General features: G+C 44.2%; 1 protein-coding gene across 3 annotated transcripts in view; it reads left to right on the top strand.

The window, feature by feature from the left end:
• pemt (phosphatidylethanolamine N-methyltransferase) overlaps positions 1–19434 on the top strand; it is a 124538-nt gene that overhangs the window by 60455 nt on the left and 44649 nt on the right. For all 3 annotated transcript variants that reach the window (XR_015079921.1, XM_086000421.1, XM_086000422.1), the window contains exon 4: positions 17420–17565. Coding sequence is in view for 2 of the 3 variants with exons in the window: in XM_086000421.1 (XP_085856547.1) it covers positions 17420–17565 (146 nt within the window). In the remaining variant the exon portion in view is untranslated. The remainder of the gene's footprint in view (positions 1–17419; positions 17566–19434) is intronic.

Below are 19434 nucleotides of genomic sequence, written 5' to 3'. Positions count from 1 at the left end.
CTCAATAAGCGCTGATGGGCAGTTCCGCGATCCAGCAACTCCTCTGCGGAGCCAAGCTGGAAATCTTTGCTTACAGTGAGGGACAGCAATCAGTCGGCGGGGGGGGGGGGGGGAGGCGAAATCGGCAGCAAGCTGAAAAATCAGTGCCATAGGCTTTTTTGAAGTGACCTGCAATGCACCTTTTAAGGCCGCACACGCTCTACCCATTGGTTCCTAAAAATTGTGTCAGGGTCCTACAACAGGCATAGGACCCTGATTTAAATAAGGTTCCCATCTGTTTTGGGTGGGAGCGCTGGCTACCAATTTCAAGGCCCACCTGAACGTGAAGTCAGTCCTTGGGCGGCCAGTGGTCAGTAGGTTTCTTCTATTTAAAAAAAAAAAAAAAAAAAAAAAATTCCAGTTGCCTACTGCCCCATTTCCCAGTGTGAACAGAATGGTAGTCAGACAGAAATCACCCTCACGGTGTTTCTAGTAAGGTTGCTTAACAAATCTACAAAAAGAAAATGCAAAAAGAAAATACTGCAGATGCTGGAAATCTGAAATAAAAACAGAAAATGCTGGAGATACTCAGCAGGTCAGGCAGCATCTGTGAAGAGAGAAACAGAGTTAACGTTTCAGGTCAATGACCTTTCGTCAGAACTGGAAAAAAGCAGGAAATGGAACAGATTTTTAAGCAAGTGTAGTGGCTGGGAAATAGGAGAGGGGATGAAAGAACAAAAGGGAAGGTCTGTGATAGGATAGAAGGCAGGAGAGATTAAGAGACATTGAGAAACATTAAGAGATATTCAAGGCAAAAGGAGATGGTAATGGAGTAGGTTAAGAAACAAAGGATGGCTCTAGATGAAGTGTGAATTGCGCTGATGAATGAAAGACAGCTGCCATGTGGGAGAGAAGAACAGAAGGCCAAACAAAAAGTGTGGATAAAAAATATATATATGATAGGGGCCGGGGTTATAATCTGAAATTGTTGAACTCTGAGTCCAGAAGGCTGTAAAGTTCCTAATCGAAAGATGAGATGCTGTTCCTCGAGCTTACGCTGAGCTTCCATGGAACAATGCAAGAGGTCGAGGGCGGTGAGGTCTGAGTGGGAGTGGAGTGGAGAATTAAAGTGACAGGCGACCGGAAGCTCGGGGTTCCCATTACGGACTGAACGGAGGTGTTCCGCAAAGCAGTCACCCAATCTGCGTTTGGTCTCCCCAATGTAGAGGAGACCACATCGTGAGCAGCGAATACAGTATACTAAATTGCAAGAAGTACAAGTAAATCGCTGTTTCACCTGGAAGGGGTGTTTGGGGCCCTGGACAGTGGGAAGTGGGGAGGTATAAGGGCATGTGTTGTATCTCCTGCGCTTGCACGGGAAGGTGCCGGGCGATGGGGAAGGGGTGTTGGGGGCGATAGAGGAGTGGACTAGGGTGTCGCGGAGGGAGCGGTCCCTACGGAATGCTGAAAAGGGAGGTGAGGGGAAGATGCGTTTGGTGGTGGGATCACGCTGGAGGTGGCGGAAATGGCGGAGGATGATCCGTTGGATGTGGAGGCTGGTGGGGTGAAAGGTGAGGACAAGGGGAACACTATCGTGGTTCCGGGAGGGAGGTGCAGGGGTGGGGGCAGAAGTGCAGGAGATAGAACAGACACGGTTAAGGGCCGTGTCAACCACTGTAGAGGGGAATCCTCGGTTGAGGAAAAAGGAAGACATGTCGGAAGCACTGGTATGGAGAGTGGCATCGTCCGAGCAGATGCGGCGGAGACGGAGAAACTGGGAGAATGGAATAGAGTCCTTACAGGAGGCAGGGTGGGAGGAAGTGTAGTCCAGGTAGCTGTGGGAGTCAGTGGGCTTGTAGTGAATGTTTGTCAATAGCCTATCCCCAGAGATGGAGAAGGAGAAGTCAGGGAAGGGAAGAATCGGTGAGGGAAGGGTGGAAATTGGAAGCAAATCTCCTTTTGCCTTGAATATCTCTTAATGTCTCTCAATATCTCTTAATCTCTCCTGCCTTCTATCCTATCACAGACCTTCCCTTTTGTTCTTTCATCCCCTCCCCCTTTTCCCAGCCCCTAAACTTGCTTAAAAATCTGTTCCATTTCCTGCTTTTTTCCCGTTCTGACGAAAGGTCATCGACCTGAAACGTTAACTCTGTTTCTCTCTTCACAGATGCTGCCTGACCTGCTGAGTATCTCCAGCATTTTCTGATGAACAAATCTGATCTGCTCGGCTGTATTACATGTCCTGCTAATTATTATTTGTATAAAGAAAAACATACTGGTATCAGTAGCAGTGAAAATCCTCAAATGTCTGATAATTGAGCCCAGACTGCCGCTAGAACTAAGTGGCTTAATACCTGTTAAAATAGCACACCGAGGTATTTCATACAACCACGTTAAGCACTGATGAGCTAATATCACCCCATTTATTTTTTGTTTTCTTTCTTCCCTCCTGCCGAAGATCACCTGCAAGGCACACCACTTCTCCATTGCCATAGTGGACAGGTGACCTGCTTCTGTATGGGTTGATTCCTCTGAATTTCTTTCCTTCCCTGATCTGCTTGATACATCCTGAAATACAGATGTCTCCAATTGAGAATAGGAATGAACAATCGTAGTTAGAACCTGTATACTATCTCCCCATTATTCAAAGTTTCAATGCAGCAATAAACATTAGTGCAATTTTTTGGGAATTGAATATCAGTCGCACATCTTTTTACACTGAATTGATTCGCAAGTTGGATTACTTTAAACAGGTCAGTGCCTTTGTTAAAATATTGGACAGAGGAATTTCATCCAAATACATCAGCGCCCTGTAGTGTCACAGTGATTTTAAAGTACTAAGAACGTGAAAACTGTACTTCCATGTCAGTAAATGCAATCTAATTTCTTTCTATCTCTTCAGTAATTAATTACACCATTTGTTGAGCTAGGCACTTGGTTCCTGATGAATCATCAGGGTAAAGATTAATTCCATGACCTGTTTCTGAGAATGGGAAGTGTTTCAAGCACATACTGCTAAAATGATAAAACTCTCATCATGATTGCCCAATGTGATCAGATCACCAGCTTGTGCTATCTACAGTAGTAAAAAAAAAATCATTACTTAAAAGTTTTTTCTTTTTAATACAGAGTTGAGAGATCAGCGAGTGCAGAAATCAGCAAGTGTGATGATTCTGGAACGTAGGGGTCTAAGTTATGAAGACAGATTTACAGGACTGAACTTCTTTTCACTGGAGAAAAGGGCAACAAATGACTATCAGGCCCATCAGTACTCATTCTATGTGTTAGACAGTGCAACCTTGTACATCACCTTCCCCAATAACTAGTAATCATAACTCTTGTGGCGAAGACAAAACAAAAAGAGGGAAAAGCTTGTGGCCAATTTCATGAACAATTCTGTGAAAGAAAGGCAATTCCCAGCAAGAGGTTTCTGGAAAACGAGAGATGAGGACATCGAGTAAGTAAGCAAGCAGAGTTTGGTGCTAGCAGGAGTCAAGGTTAACACTATCCATTAAGGATCTTAAGTGTAACTGGGGTAGCACATTTCCACAGAATTTTGGAAAATTGAGTCTATGGAGCGGAGACTCTTTGTGCATTTTTGGATCGCACTCTCTAGAATGTGGTCACCCAGGAGGCAGTGGTAGATAGTTCAGGATGCAGGAATAGTGTAGAAAAAGAGACGTTGGTACCCATCCATAGGAGCAGCAGAGAGAGACAGAAGGCATGCGTGCAGGAACCCCTGAGTTATAGAAACCGTCCAAGAGATATAGTGTTCATGATCTGTGAGTTGGACAGTGTCTCAGAGGAGGATGGTTCTGAGCAACATTGTCATACCAGGGAGCAGAGGACTATCCAGGGGGTGGAAAGCAGGTGGACCACAAGAATAGGTAGTGAAAGACTCATTAATCTGGGGAATAGAGATACTTGTTGCATTCTTGACCGGAATGCAAAATGATACGTCGCCGCCTTGGTGCCAGGGTGAAGGATTTCATGGAATGGGTGGAAAAACTAATAGAGAGAGAGGGAGAGCAGCGGAAAGTTGTGGCCCATGTACAGATAGAAGCATATTTGAGGTCTAGTAAGGTGAGTTTAAGGAGATGGGTACTACTGTAGATTGAAAAACAGGACCTCAAGGGAAGTAATCTCCAGATTGGTTCTTGTGTCAGGCTCTGTCTCATAGCTGCAGGGTTGGTGCAGGAGAGAGAGGTAGATTTACTCATAGCTGCAGGAGAGAGAGGTTCACATTTTTGGGGTGTTGGGGCAAATTTTGGAACAACAAAAGGCTATACCAAAGGGACACCCTTCACCTGAGCCCAAATGACACCATTGTTCTTGAGTGAGTAAATAGACTAAAAGGGGGAGGGGATTTAAACTAGTATGGCAGAGTGGGGAAAGTCTAGGCTTGGGACTAGAGAAAGGAAGCAGGCTTAATAGAGCTGTTGGAATAGAAGCAGAAACCATTACTGAAAATATTGCCAGCGAAGAAAGGGAAATAAAGGTAGTGAGAGTTAAAAGCACTGTTGTAGAAAGGCAAGGAATATCAAAAAGTTAAAGGAGAAAACTATGTAAAACAATAAAGGCCAATGCTCAAAAAATGGAGTTGGGATTGAGTAATATGTATTGACTGTACAAAAATAAAATTAGAGGGTTAGAAGCATTAATAATGACAGGAGTATTTTATAGCTATATTGAAATGACAGTTTGGGCAGGAGTGAGAACTATATATTCCTAGTTATAACAGTTTCAGAAGAGGTAGAGATGGAAAAATTGGTGGGATGACAGAATTCTATCACAGTGCTTGAAGTTAAGGATATTCCATAATTGCTATACCTCGTGTAAAATAAACTGATTGTAAGATAATCAGCTCATCAGTGTACCTTTCAGATGATTGGAGAAATGGACTATAGCATGCAGTTCATATAAGGGGTTTCACAGTTACGACCCTCTGGGTCACACAATTGTATGAGTAAATATTGGTTGATAAATAGAGTTATACAGCACAGAAAGAGGCCCATCGGCCCATCGTATCTGCGCTGACCATCAAGCCCTATTTATTCTAATCCCATTTTCCAGCACTTGGTCCATAGCCTTGTATGCTATGGCGTTTCAAGTGCTCATCTAAATGCTTCTTGAATGTTGTGAGGGTTCCTGCCTTTACCACCCTTTCAGGCAGTGAGTTCCAGATTCCAACCACCCTCTGGGTGAAAAAGTTTTTTCTCAAATCCCCTCTAAACCTCCTGCCCCTTACCTTGAAGCTATGCCCCCTGGTTATTGACCCCTCTACTAAGGGGAAAAGTTCCTTTCTATCTACCCTATCTATGCCCCTCATAATTTTGTACACCTCAAATCAGGTCCCCCTTCAGCCTTCTCTGCTCTAAGGAAAACAACCCCAGCCTGTCCAGTCTCTCTTCATAGCTGAAACGCTCCAGCCCAGGTAACATCCTGGTGAATCTCCTCTGCACCCTCTCCAATGCAATCACATCCTTCCTATAGTGTGGCGACCAGAACTGCACACAGTATTCCAGCTGTGGCCTAACTAGTGTTTTGCACAGCTCCATCATAACCTCCCTGCTCTTATATTCTATGCCCCGGCTAATGAAGGCAAGTATCCCATATGCCTTTTTAACCACCTTATCTACCTGTCCTGCTGCCTTCAGGGATCAATGTACATGCACACCCAGGTCCCTCTGATCCTCTGTCCTTCCTAGGGTCTTACCATTCATTGTGTATTCCCTTGCCTTGTTAGTCCTCCCAAAATGCATCACCTCACACTTTTCAGGGTTAAATTCCATTTGCCACTGTTCTGCCCATCTGACCAACCCGTCTATATCGTCCTGTAGCCTGAGACTTCCCTCCTCGCTATTTACCACTCCACCAATTTTCATGTCATCTGTGAACTTACTGATCATACCTCCTACATTCATATCTAAATCATTAATGTACACTACAAACAGCAAAGGACCCAGCACCGATCCCTGCGGTATACTACTGGACACAGGCTTCCAGTCACAAAAACAACCTTCGACCATCACCCTCTGCCTCCTGCCACTAAGCCAATTTTGGATCCAGTGTGCCAAATTGCCCTGGATCCCATGGGCTCTTACCTTCTTGACCAGTCTCCCATGCGGGACTTTGTCAAAAGCCTTACTGAAGTCCATGTAGACTACATCAACTGCACTACCCTCATCCACACACCTAGTCACCCCCTCAAAACATTCAATCAAATTGGTTAAACATGATCTCCCCCTGACAAAGCCATGCTGACTATCCTTGATTAATCCTCCAAGTGGAGACTAATTCTGTCCCTCAGAATTTTTTCCAATAATTTCCCTACCACTGATGTTAGGCTCACTGGCCTGTAATTCCCTGGTTTATACCTACTACCCTTCTTGAATAATGGTACTACGTTAGCTCACCTCTGGCACCGCCCCTGTGGCCAGAGAGATTCTAAAAATTTGTGTCAGAGCCCCTGCAATCTCTTCCCTTGCCTCACAGCAGCCTGGGATACATCTCGTCTGGGCCTGGGGATTTATCCACTTTTAAGCCCGCTAAAACAGCTAGTACCTCCTCCCTCTCAATGCTAATTTGTTCAAGTATATCACAATCCCCCTGCCTGATTTCTATGCCTACATCGTCCTTCTCCATAGTGAAGACAGATGCAAAATATTCATTTAAAACCTCACCTGCATCTTCTGGCTCTACACACATTGCTGCTTTGGTCCCTAATGGACCCTACTCTTTCCCTGGTTATTCTCTTTCCCTTAATATATATTTATAAAACACCTTGGGATTTACCTTTTATTTTGCCCGCCAGTGTTTTTTCATGCTCCCTCTTCGCTCTCCTAATTTCTTTTTTAAGTACCCCCCTGCACATTCTATACTCCTCTAGGGCTTCCACTGTTTTTAGTCCTTTGTATCTGCCAAAAGCCTCCCTTTTTTCCTAATCCATTCTTGTATATCCCTTGGCATCCAGGGTTCCCTGGACTTGTTGGTCCCACCCTTGACCTTTACGGGAACATGTTGGCGCTGTACGCTCTCTAGTTCCTTTCTGAAAGACTCCCACTGCTCTGATGTGGATTTTCCTACAAGTAGCTGATCCCAGTCCACTTTGGCCAGATCCTGCCTCATATTAAACTTGGCCTTATATTAAAATTTAGAACCTTTATTTCCAGTCCATCTTTGTCCTTTTCCATGACTACCTTAAATCTTAGGTAAACTCCTAAGGGGCATGGGAACCGCTTACAGGAGAGAGGAGTGATGCTGAACTCGAGAGAAAATCTAGATCCACCTCTTGAAACTGATCAGAGTAGGAGAACAATTAGGAGATAAGAACATAAGAAATAGGAGCAGGAATAGGCCACTTGGCCCCTCGAGCCTGCTCCGCCATAGTGACCATAATGTAGTTAGATTCAACGTTAAACTAAAAAGAATAATGAATAGTTAAAGATAAGAATATTGGACTGGAATAAGGGAAAAATCAGTGAAAGAGGACAGGATCTGACCCAAATTAATGAAGCAAAAATGATGACGAACCTTCAAATATGATATGCATGGAGTATGAAATAGATATATTCCTAGAACAGAAAAAGTTGGAGCATCAAAGGATCAAGTCCATGGATAAATAGATTAAAACTTAATTAAATTGTAAAAGGGGAGCATTTAATAAAACTAGGGCTAATAATACTAAAATAATTCATGGGGAATTTAGATAGTGTAGCGGAGAAGTGAAAAGGGAGATTAGAAGGGTGATAAATTAAAGGAGATAGTAAGATTTTTTTTTTTATAAGCTATTACCAAAGAACAGTGGTTCAAGAAGATGGCTCACCACCACCTTCTCGAGGATAATTAGGGATGGGCAATAAATGCTGGCCTTGTCAGCGATGCCTACATCACAGGAACAAATTTTAAAAAATTCAGGAATGGAGGGGAAATCTGGTTGTGGAGGATGATGGTATAATGGAGATATTAATTAAATATTTTATCAGGTTTTACAAATGATGATGGAAATGAGAATGTTGATGTACTTTAGAAAAGGAATTTGTTATGAAAAAAATAACAGAACTCAAGGCGGATAAGCCACTTGTCCTTGACATCTACCTTAGGCTGTTATTGGAAGTCAGTGAGGAGATAGGCACTCCCTCCCTAAATTGTTCTGCCTCTCTACTTCTCTTCCTGCCTTTTAAAGGCTTCTTAAAACCTATATTTTCGATCAAATTTTTAGTTACCCTCTAACTATTCCACAGTGGCTCAGTGTCCATTCCTTTTTCCTTTATTTTTCGCTATGTAAAGAGCCTTGGGACACACTTCTATATTAAATGTGCTCTGTAAATGAAGGGTGTTGTTTAGTTTCTAACCTGGCCTATCTCTCTGCCACTGTTCAGGTACTGCATATGGGGAAGTGGCCGAAATAAGTCCGGAAGTCAGTCAGAGGCTAATTGTTATTGAAAGATTCTCCAGATTGGCAGCTGTTCGACTTCTCAACAACCGCACTACAATTTAAGCTTGCTCCAGATCCTTTTTTTCCCTCATTCCCAGTGCAAAATCCATTTTCATGAGGAAGCCCTTGCTCCCTATGAACCAAAACATGACCTTGAGCGCAAAGTAATCTGGAACATTAGAACACAGGGTGAACAATGAACCCTTTTGCTAATGAGGCATATACTAGAAATCGTATAGCATTCTACGAACACCCCTGATCTCTCTAAAACCAGCAGAAAAGGACACAAACCGGCTGTAGGGTTTAGGTTGAAAATTCCCAATTTTATCAAGAAACAAGAACTATGAACACAAAATGGATTGATTAGCAGACTAAGTACAGTTATGTAATCAGCGAGTTCTCGGTAATACTCGAACTGTTTCAAAACAATAAAAGTCTCAAAGCCATTAATTCTCATAATCTTGGTGCATACACCTGTGAAGAAAAGCTTTTGCTTGAGAAACGCAACAGCCTCCAGCTTGTACAGTGATAATGCAAGAAAGGAACTGATGAGCAAGGACTCGACCTTTGCAAATCTTCAAGTTTCCTTTGAACGGGGTGCCACAAAAGATAAAAGGATGCTTTGAAACTAACTCAAAGCTGTCGATCAAAAACTTACTTCAAAGCCTCAAAGCAGTAAACCGTGAGAATAGATCAGTGATGGCCTGGAGACCAATATTGAGTAATTAGTAAACTGTAAGAATAGATCAGTGATGGCCTAGAGACCAATATTGAGTAATTCTGTCACGTAGATGCACCATCTAATGCTTGCAGAGTGATCCAAATAGTTCAGTTGTTTGCATCTGCTTTCACCAAGAATTGCCAACACAGACACAACGGGTACCTGACTAGCTTTGATAAACAGCTAATTTTTGATGGTATAGTGCAGAGGTTCCAAACGGGGGGTGGGGGCGGGGGCGGGGGCAAGAAGGACTCTCTGAAATACTAACAGGTAATGTCTGCAATACATTTTTTCTCCATTGGTGGCACTGTAGCACTCCTCTCAACACTCTTGGCCAGTGAATTCCAATATGATTGGACTTCGTATTAAAACCGAAAAAACAGCTAAAGTGACAAAACAGCTGAAGTATTTTGGTTACCAGTTACATCTACACCAACATTAATTGTGCAAAATTACTTTTTTTTAGAAAGAGGGGGATGTGCAGGGGAAAGAATGAAACAATATTTGGGAACATCTGGTACAGTGTATTCTGTTGCAGTGGGATGTTGATGTACTTCAACATTGCAGAGGCCTGATGTGTTTGAGTATTAAATCAAATACCTTTTGCCTTGTCCAGAGTCCATCTATGGACAAGTTTGAGATATTTTCTTTTGAAATGGGAAGTTACATTTTAGACTGGCATATGCATTCCCCAGCTATACCCATGGGAGTGTTGACATATTTAAACTTGTTACGATAATGAGAAGCTATAAATGCGTAACAAAGAAATAATAGTTGGAAAATCCTGGATCGTGTGCGCTAATCTTTCCAAGAATGTGCTCTCAGCAGGCAAGGCTTCCTGTTCAGAGCAAAGCCACACATTTACCCCACTGATGTATGAGATTCTTCTGATCATAAACCAGATGTGTCTTCTGGGTCCTTCACAAACGTCTTCTAGTAATCTCAATGTCCGAAAAAAACAGTAGGAAACAACTGGGATTTTTTCTCCTCTTTGTATATTTTGTTTTGTTCAGTTGCGACCTGTTGATGCTTTATGCAAGTTACAACATTTGGAGTGTGACTGCTGATCTCAAAACTTTAGATAAACACCAGCAGATCTCCCATTGCTTTGCTCACCAAAAGTCAGACGATATGCTGTTTCATAGCAATAGGGCACTAACAACAAGGTGCGATTGGGAAGAGTGTTACAGGCTGTAAATATAAAACTTAAGAGGAAGTGTGTGCTATGTGCAACATTTTAATATGTTATAGATAAAAAATGTAAATCTCTCATTTTCTCAACCTATAGCTGTGTAGCTTGTGAAGTGTTTGTATTCCCTGGCCATTGCCTACAATGTCTGTTATCTTCACCAATGAACACTTTACACTCAGCGGTGCTTCAGACTGTTCCTGTTGTCACCTGCCCACACCCTGTCAGTCTCTGTCACTCCCTACTGTACTCAGTTCACTTCTTTCCATCAGCCATAGCTCAAACTGCCTTCACTCCCAATACTTTATCAGAACCAAAGAAGTTATATTGAACCTTTATAAATCACTGGTTAGACCTCAGCTAGAGTATTGTGTCCAATTCTGGGCACCACACTTTAGGAAGGATGTCCAGGCCTTAGAGAGGGTACAGAGGAGATTTACGAGAATGGTACCAGGGATGAGGGATTTCAGTTCTGTGGAGAAGCTGGGCTTGTTCTCCTTCGGGCAGGGAAGGTTAAGGGGAGATTCAGTAGAGGCGCTCAATATTATGAGTGATGTTGATGGAGCAGATGGGGAGAAAATGTTTCCACTGGCAGCAGGGTTGGTAACCAGAGGACACAGATTTAAAATAATTGGCATAGAAGCCAGGGGGGAGATGAAGAGACATTTTTTTAACTCAGTGAGTTTATGATTTAGAATGCACTGCCTGAAAGGGTGGTGGAAGCAGATTCAATAGTACTTTCAAAAGGAAATTGGATCTCTACTTAAAAAGGAAACATGTGCAGGGCTATGGGGAAAGAGCAGGGGAGTGGGACTAATTGGATAGCTCTTTTAGAGAGCCGGCACAGGCACAATGGGCTGAATGGCCTCCTTCTGTGCTGTATGGCTCTATGAACTCTTTTAACACTGGCAATCTCAAAAAAAAAAGTTGCTGAAAATCAAACAAACCCTCTTGACTTCATTGTGGGATTGCGGTGCCTCCCTCACAGAAAAGGGCAACGATCAGGGGGAAAAGAAAGCAACTTTCAACTGCCTGAGGGCAAAATGTGAAATTTGAATTTGCAATCATTGCAACATAAAATGTAATATACTGTTGTTCAACCCAGCATGCAAGGAAAAGTTTGATGCTTAGGACAGTGCTGACATTGTATCTGCGTAAAATGCAGCTGGTTGGCATGTGTGTAAATGTAAGTTGTTACTGATTGTTGAAAGTAATGTTTGCTTATTTGTAATAAAGAAATGGGAGAGGAATGTAATTTTTAAATGACACAAAAGACTAAGTCATGAGTTAGAGGTTGTGAATGAATGTGAGTCATAACTCAGAAATGTAATCAACACAAGTGAGTTTTAATTAGGCTTTTTTGTTCACTTTTTAAGCCTGGCACGTGCTGTTTTCAGTAAAATAATCTAACAGTATGGGCAGCAGTGCAAGTGTATTATAGAGATACTTAAATGTTGCTTTGCATGTGAGTAGTTATGATAACCCTGTGGGCAGTGAAAGCATCCACATTCATTCCGTAGAATAGCACAGTGGCTGCTATTACAATTATAGATTGCAGTCACAAGGAGGGTCTATGTATCCATCTGGTAAAGTAGACAATTCTCAGTTTTAAGATGAGCAGCATTGTGTCATTCACATATTTGAGAGTGACATAAATTCAATATTCTGTTCTCAGAAATGTGCGTCAGACTTGATATTTCAAATCCACAGGCACTAGACGGTCAGTCTAGCGAATGACTTAAAGCTCAAGAGATATAATTTACTAATGAAACTGTACTGCTGAATCCACTGATCTTGCTGTACAAATTAATTCACTATTGTTTTCCCTATTCTCGCTGCCAATTTTCTCCCCTCCTCGCCTGAAGCTTTTCTTATTTGTTATAGTGCCACCCTCCAGTATCTCACCCAAGTTCCCACTATTCATATGTGAGTTTTAACAGTGCGTGTGGGTAGGCTATTTAACTGCTGAGGATTACTAGGTTCTGTTGTCCCCTGCTGTCTCTCCCCCCCCCCCCCCCCCCAATGCTCACAATGATCGCTGGACAGTGATCAGGACCAGGAGCTCTGGTCAATGTTCTCCTCACCAATCCAGGGGAATTGAAGCCAATTGTAGTGCACTTCCTACTGCCCTGGCTGAGATCTGCTATCTATTGTGGTATCTTGATTTCCTTATTGTTGATGATCTTCATTTTGTGCTCCTCAAGGTGAGGATTGTTAATGATATGCAGTGGAACATTTTCTATTTTCAGGCAGCCATTATCACCAACAGGAACTGCCAGGTTAAAGACAATTAATTGCAGAGTAAAGCTGCCTCTGCTCAACACCAACAGTGCATCTTAAACCATCCTCAGAAGAGCATTCCCACTTCCCCTGTATGATACTTTTTCTTTTCCCAAACCAGCCATTATGTCAGCTCTCTTGATCTATTCCTAGCCCCCTCCTATTTCTAACCTACATGCTGCCCCTCGGTGACATCATCCAGCAACACAACTTGAGTTTTCACATGTATGCTGATGATACCCAGCTCTACCTCTCCTCCACCTCTCTCGAACCCTCCACCGTCTCTATACGATCAGACTGCTGGTCCGACATCCAGCTCTGGATGAGTAGAAATTTCCTCCAATTAAATATCTGGAAGACCGAAGCCATTGTCTTTGGTTCACCCTTTCCACTGACTCGATCTCTCTTCCTGGCAACTGTCTATGGCTGACCAAGACTGTTTGCAACCTTGGTGTCATATTTGATCACAAATTGAGCTTTCTACCTCATATCCATCCTATCACTAAGACCGCCCATTTCCACCTTCTTAATATCAGCCGTCTCCACCCTTACCTCAACTTATCTGCTGTCGAAATCCTCATCCATTCCCTGAGCACCTCTAGACTTGACTATTCCAATGTACTCCAGGCCGGCCTCCCTAGTTCTACCCTCCATAAATTTGAGGTCATCCAAAATTCTACCGCCTGTTTCCTAAATCACACTAAGTCTCGCTCACTCATCTCCCCTGTGCTTGCTGACTTCCATTGGCTCTCAGTTAAGCAACACCTCAATTTTAAAATTCTCATCCTTGTTTTCAAATCCCGCCATGGCCTGGCCCCTCCTTATCTCTGTAACCTCCTTCAGCCACATAATCCCCTAGACCTCTGCGCTCCGCTTATTCTGGCCTTTTGAACATCCCTGATTTTAATTGCTCCACCATTGGCGATCATGCCTTCAGCTGCCTAGGTCCTAAGCTCTGGAATTCCTGCCCTAAATCTCTCCGCCTCTCTTTTTCCTCCTTTTAAGATGCTCCTAAAAACCTACCTCTTCAACCAAGCTTTTGGTCATCTATCTTAACATCGCCTTATATGGCTCAGTGTCAAATTTTGTTTGTTTATTATGATAACGCTCCTGTGAAGTGCCTTGGGAAGTTTTATTAGATTAAAGGCGCTATATAAATATAAGTTGTTGTTGGTATGGGAAATGTAATTGGTAGAAGGATTAGCGGAAAGTTGAGAAATGATTTCACCCAGAGGGTGGTGGGGGTCTGGAGCACACTGCCTGAAAGGGTGGTAGAGGCAGAAACCCTCATCAGATTTAAAAAGTACTTAGATAAGCTCTTGAAGTGCCGTAACCTGCAAGGCTACAGACCAAGAGCTGGAAAGTGGGTTTAGGCTGGATGGCTCTTTTTCGGCCAGCAGACATGATGGGCCAAATGGCCGCCTTCTGTGCCGTAAATTTCTATAATAGTACCAAATAAGGGACAGTTTTGTTCTGAGCACATGCCCACAAGGAACTGGATAAAGATTACCCTAAGTCATTGGAATGATTATTAGGTATATTTTGCTATGTCTTTTTTTTGACAGGAGGGGGTGGTTTGGTTGTGTGTTAAACAAACTAGGTAAGATGGAATTGTTCATGATTTGTAAGGGTGTTTCAATATATTATCTAAAATTTTGCATCTAGTTAGAAAAGAACCATTTACTGTACTATTCAAACAGAAAATGCTGGAAACATTCAGCAGGTCAGGCAGCATCTGTGAAGTTAGAAACCGGAGTGATTCAATGACAAATGTGACGATGAGGCAAAATTAAGTGATGAGGAGAAAAGTATAAAAACAAAAGCTGGGTCCAGAGGAGGTGTAAATGTCTATAGCAGAAGAGATAGGAGTATGGAAAATCTGGCAAAGAGAAGGCTTCTGTGGCTCAAGAATGTGGCAGAAGAAAAGCAGGTAGACCCCAGGGGTGCAGACCACCCTGCCAGCTCTGTAGCGATAGGGGATCCCCAGTCATCCTGCTGTCTGAGATAATGGGAGCGGTGGTTAAGGTTTAAAGTTGTTAAACTCAATGTCAAGGTCAGAAAGTGCCTCTGGAGGCTGGCTGCACCAGAGCCACTGGAGGTGGAGTAGATGTAGGATGGTACCAGGGCTGGGGATCCCCGATCACAGACCTCTCCCTTTTGTTCCTTTCCTGCTTACCCACCTCCCATTACCAGCACACCCCCCCCCCCCCCCCCACCGTTTCCCTGGCTCTGCACTTGCTTAAAAGCTGTCACTCTAAAATCCTTCAGTTCTGATGAAAGGTTGTCTACCTGCAACGTTAACTCTGTTTCTCTCTCCACAGTCGATAGCAAAATACTGCGGATGCTGGAAATCCGAAATAACAACAGAAAATGCTGGAAAAACTCAGCAGGCCAGGCAACATCCGTGGAGAGAGAAATAGAGTCAACGTTTCGGGTCGAAACCCTTCTACAGAACTGAGAGAAAAGGCAGGAAATGAAACAAAAGGCTTTTAGGGGGCTGGGAAATGGGGGAGGGGATGAAAGAAGAGACATTAAGAGATATTCAAGGTGAGACGAGATAGTAATAGGATAGGTAAAGAAACAGACAGTGGCTCTGAATGAAGTGTGAAATGCGCTGGCAGAGTGAAAGACATGACAGCTTAATCACATCTGCAGTATAACGAACATGCCAATTAAGTTTACTGGTATTTTTTTTTCAGTTTCCCAGAATTTACCTGTAAAGTAATTTTCCTGTTTTCTGCTCTTTTTGTGTCAATTATTTAAATTCAATCTGTAGCCAAACTTTGTACTGTATCTACAGTCCAGGCAGAACTGAGACCTTGGCCCCGATTTTCGGCTTGTGTGGGAAATGGTCGGGTTTCCCCGAATATGGGGTTTCTGACACACACAAAAAAAAGTGTCAGCCAGCTCCACGCAATTTTCCTTCAAGTGGCCAATTAATTCCCAGCATGTGGGAAGCCTTGCTAATTGTCCAATTCAAGTCAGAAATCCCCACAGTATGATGTCATCATTCGTGGTGCTTTCAAAGTGTCCAGCAAGCTTCTCCACCTCTGCAGGCTTCTCAGCCACTCTTGCACAATGGCAGAGGAGCCTGCACCAGCTGCTGCCAGCAGCAGAGGCCGAGCTGCCTTCAAATTCAACGAGGCTTCACTGTAGGCATTATTGGATGGGGTTAGGGCCCACAAGGAGGTCCTCTTCCCTAGGTCAGGGAGGAAGAGGCCTCCTACTGAGACCAATGCTGCATGGATGCAGGTGTCAGCAGATGCCAACTCGTTGGGAGTCACCAGAAGAACCTTGGCATTACATCTCTGACTCCTTCCTTAACTCCCCCACAGTACCATCTAGAGCCCCCGTCCTCACTGTGGAGGAGGAAGAGGCTGTGCAGCCAGACTCCTCAGAGGAAGCTCCAACCTCTGAGGGCACAGCGTCAGCAGAAGTAAGCGCACCCAGCACCAGCGCAGACACTCGCACCTCGGGGGGACCTTCGGGACATAGAGTAGTGTTGTCACCTGGTGTTTCACAGCTCACAAGTGAGCCTCAGCAGATTCTGGAGACCGGGACAGCAGTGGAGAGTCCTCGTCGGAGGGCGCAGGACTCGCTCAGCTCAGCTCAGCTGTGCTGCATGTCGACCCTCTGCCTCTGGGTCCATCCGCAAGAGAAGAGGTGATGGATCTCCATGCACAGAAGCAGGAGTCTCTGGTAGGTTTTGTCTCCAGGGTCGCTGCGAGTGTGGAGCGAATGGAGGAGTCCATAGCGACCATGAGCAGAGCCTTTGTGGAGTCATTGGCGCATGAATGCATCACCATGGAAAGGTTGGCAACCTCCATGGAGGAGATAACTCGCCAGGGTATGGAAAACATGGTGAGTGCTCATAAGAGAATGACATCTCTTGAGGAGCGTTGGCCATCTATTGAACAGAGAAACCAGACCTTCATGGAAGTCCTTCTGAGTAGGACTGCCAGTGCAGATACGGGTCCCCATGGCCCCCTAAAGCGCAGCAAGGTGCTCTCAAGCCACTTCCAAGCGCTGGCCCCTTCTGGCCTGTGCAGCTTCAGGTGAGTGAGCAGCAGCCTGGTGCTCCTGTTGCTGATGCTGCTGTTCCTGGTTCTGCTGCTGCCGCCTCTGCTGCTGGAGATCCTCTAATGGCAAGAAGGGAAGGAAAAAAAGGCGTCCCATGCTTCTCGTAGATGCCTCCGCTGAGGAAGCGCTGAGTGAGGGTAGCGAGAGGGGCTTCCCAGGAGATCGCATTGGAGAAGTGTGTGAGGCTCCAACCTTCCACAGCTGCGCCTAAGCCTTGAAGAAGTAGCCCCAAACCTGCAACAACAAGGTCCTTCAACATACAAGTGCTGTCCCTTTAAATCGCAGCTTCTCCAATTGACCTGCAGCTGACAGCAAGCAAGCCGGCAAGCTTCACGCCAAGTCTCAGCAGCGGGGTTCCCCGCAGGCGGGTTTGATGTGGGGAAAGCCCCAAAGTCGCAACGGCCCCGGAAAATCCACCTCAACAAGCTGATAATTGCTTATTAGTGCTCCGATGACCAGTCCCGCCAGCGGCGGCCGGGTCTGAAGCAGGTCGCGGGGAAACGGCGGTCCGAAAGTCGGATGGGGTGGGGAATCAGGCGGGGGGGGGGTCCCGACCCGTGTTTTCGCCGATTTTCGTCCCCCGGCTGCATGAGGAGCCGCCCAACGGCGGCCAGAAAATTGACCCCCTTGTTTTTCCAATTACAGAAAGCCCTAATTCTGTTTGTTCAAGCAATAAAGCTGATTCGTGTTTTAATTTCTTGTCTAACAAGTGCTGTCTGTGCCTTTCCTGTAGCTTTACTGAAGCAATGAAGAGTCAGTCAAAGGTTCAAGTCCTCGACAGTGTTGCAGCTTTTTACATCGGCCTTGGCCTGTTGCTACTAGGCACCCTCTTTGTCCTGAGCAGCTTCTTTGCACTGGGATTCGTCGGTACATTTTTAGGTGAGAACAATTACTCTTACCTTACTGGCGATAATAGCCAAGCAAATAGGGATTTTACTTTAAGTTCAGCTTCTTCGATCTAAACTTAACGCTAATTATGTGGCTTATAATCACTTGGTGTGTAGTTGATATGATTTACATTAAAACTGTATTTCCAAAGCTGTGTTGCAAGAGTTAAGATTTTCCTGTTCACAGTAACAACTGTTGTATTTATTCAGTTTTGCTTTATTTAGTAGCATGTTTGCCTCTGAGTCAGAAGACTGTGGATTCAACTACCCTCCAGGACTTGAGCGCATGATCTGGGCTGACACTTTAGTGCACTAGTGAGGGACTGCTGCATTTCTGGAGGTTCCCTCTTTTAGGTGAAACGTTCAACTGAGGCTCTGTTCAGGGGGGTGTAAAAGATTAAAGTAGAGCAGGGAATTCTCCTGGTTGCCTGGCCAGCATGCCTGACTCAACCAACAACACCAACACAGATTAAGTGGTCATTTATCTTATTTGATGTTTGTGGGGACTTGCCATGCGTGAAATTGGCTTCTGCGGTTGTGCACGTAGTGACGACACTTCAAAAATAATGAATTGGTTGTGAAATGCTTTGGGATATCCTGAGGACATAAAAAGTTCAAATCCTTTACATCCAATTTAAAGGAAACTTTTTATCAAATGAATGAAAAATTAAGTAAGATATTCATTTATTATTTACATTTCTTAACTTACTTTCTTTTTATTACTTGGTGATTTTCTCTACGGCCATCTTCTGAAAACTGATAGAATTGAAAGCAATGGAAAGGAAAATCAGGCCGTGTGCGTGACGGGCGGTGTGCGTGATGGGCGAGGTATATAACGGGTGACCGATCATCTATCAGCAGTTTTCCACCTCGCTGATAGTGAAAATAACCACCATTGACTTTTTGCTCAGATATTGGGCACCAACGTTGCCTTTAAGCGGCCACGCAGCTCTCTTGCAGGTCCCACGCAGCCGGTGAGACGGCTTTTAAATAGAAATCTGCACATGCGTTAAAGGAGTTGCGTGGGCCAAAAAAAAGAGAGAGGGAACGTTGTTGGGCATCCTCTACTGCCTTGCTCAATTGGCCTTTGACTATCAAAGCTTACACAAGAACAATGTCAGCAGGCTATTTGACCACAAGAGGTATCACCGCTGACCCTGATACTGTCTTGACCCAATGTTCACACACACATGCGCAATTTCAGGATGGGGTCACTAGTTAGCGATCAGCAGCAGAAACCTTGGGCAAGGTTCTTCCTAACTCATTAACATCAAGGGCTAATTGAAGCATCCCTGCTGGCACCCCACCTGAGATCAGCTAACTCAGCACATTGAAATATGGGCCTGCCTCTCAGCGTGGCTGAGCTACTCAGCACATAAGCTTGTGGAACCACTGGCAGTTACCCTTACCATGCATTCTCATTGAGCTAGCCAGAATTTCCCTGGCATCTGCCAAAAGGTAACCATTGTGTTGCACACATACGGACCTGAGCCCAGGTCTGGATTTGCATTTGTTTTGCCTGGACCTTTGCAGGTTCAAATTGGGTCTGATAGTTACAGACCTTTTGCGAGGGTAAGGCTGGAATTCCATCGTGAGCTCCAACTAATATGAGGTGGCGTCCTCAAGGACGTTTCATCCCGTTTGGTTTTAATGTGTTCACTAGTCTCCTGAGTTATACTGTCATTTTATTGTTGAAGCGCACCCAAAACTGCTTTGTATTGATACAAAAGTGGTAGAATTACAGCACTTTTAGTTTCACATACTCTGTTTACTAGAGATGCTATTTTTCTTAATGCATTAAATTTGATTGCTGCCAGACGTCCCCCACCCCCATAGCTTTGTGAGTTTATTCAGTAAGGAG

Source organism: Somniosus microcephalus, chromosome 11, assembly GCF_052327205.1.
Source record: "Somniosus microcephalus isolate GS21.2 chromosome 11, FLI_Smic_1.0, whole genome shotgun sequence".
Lineage (NCBI taxonomy): Eukaryota > Metazoa > Chordata > Chondrichthyes > Squaliformes > Somniosidae > Somniosus > Somniosus microcephalus.
The sequence above is the reverse complement of the archived record's forward strand: the minus strand, read 5'-3'. Positions and strand labels throughout refer to the sequence as shown.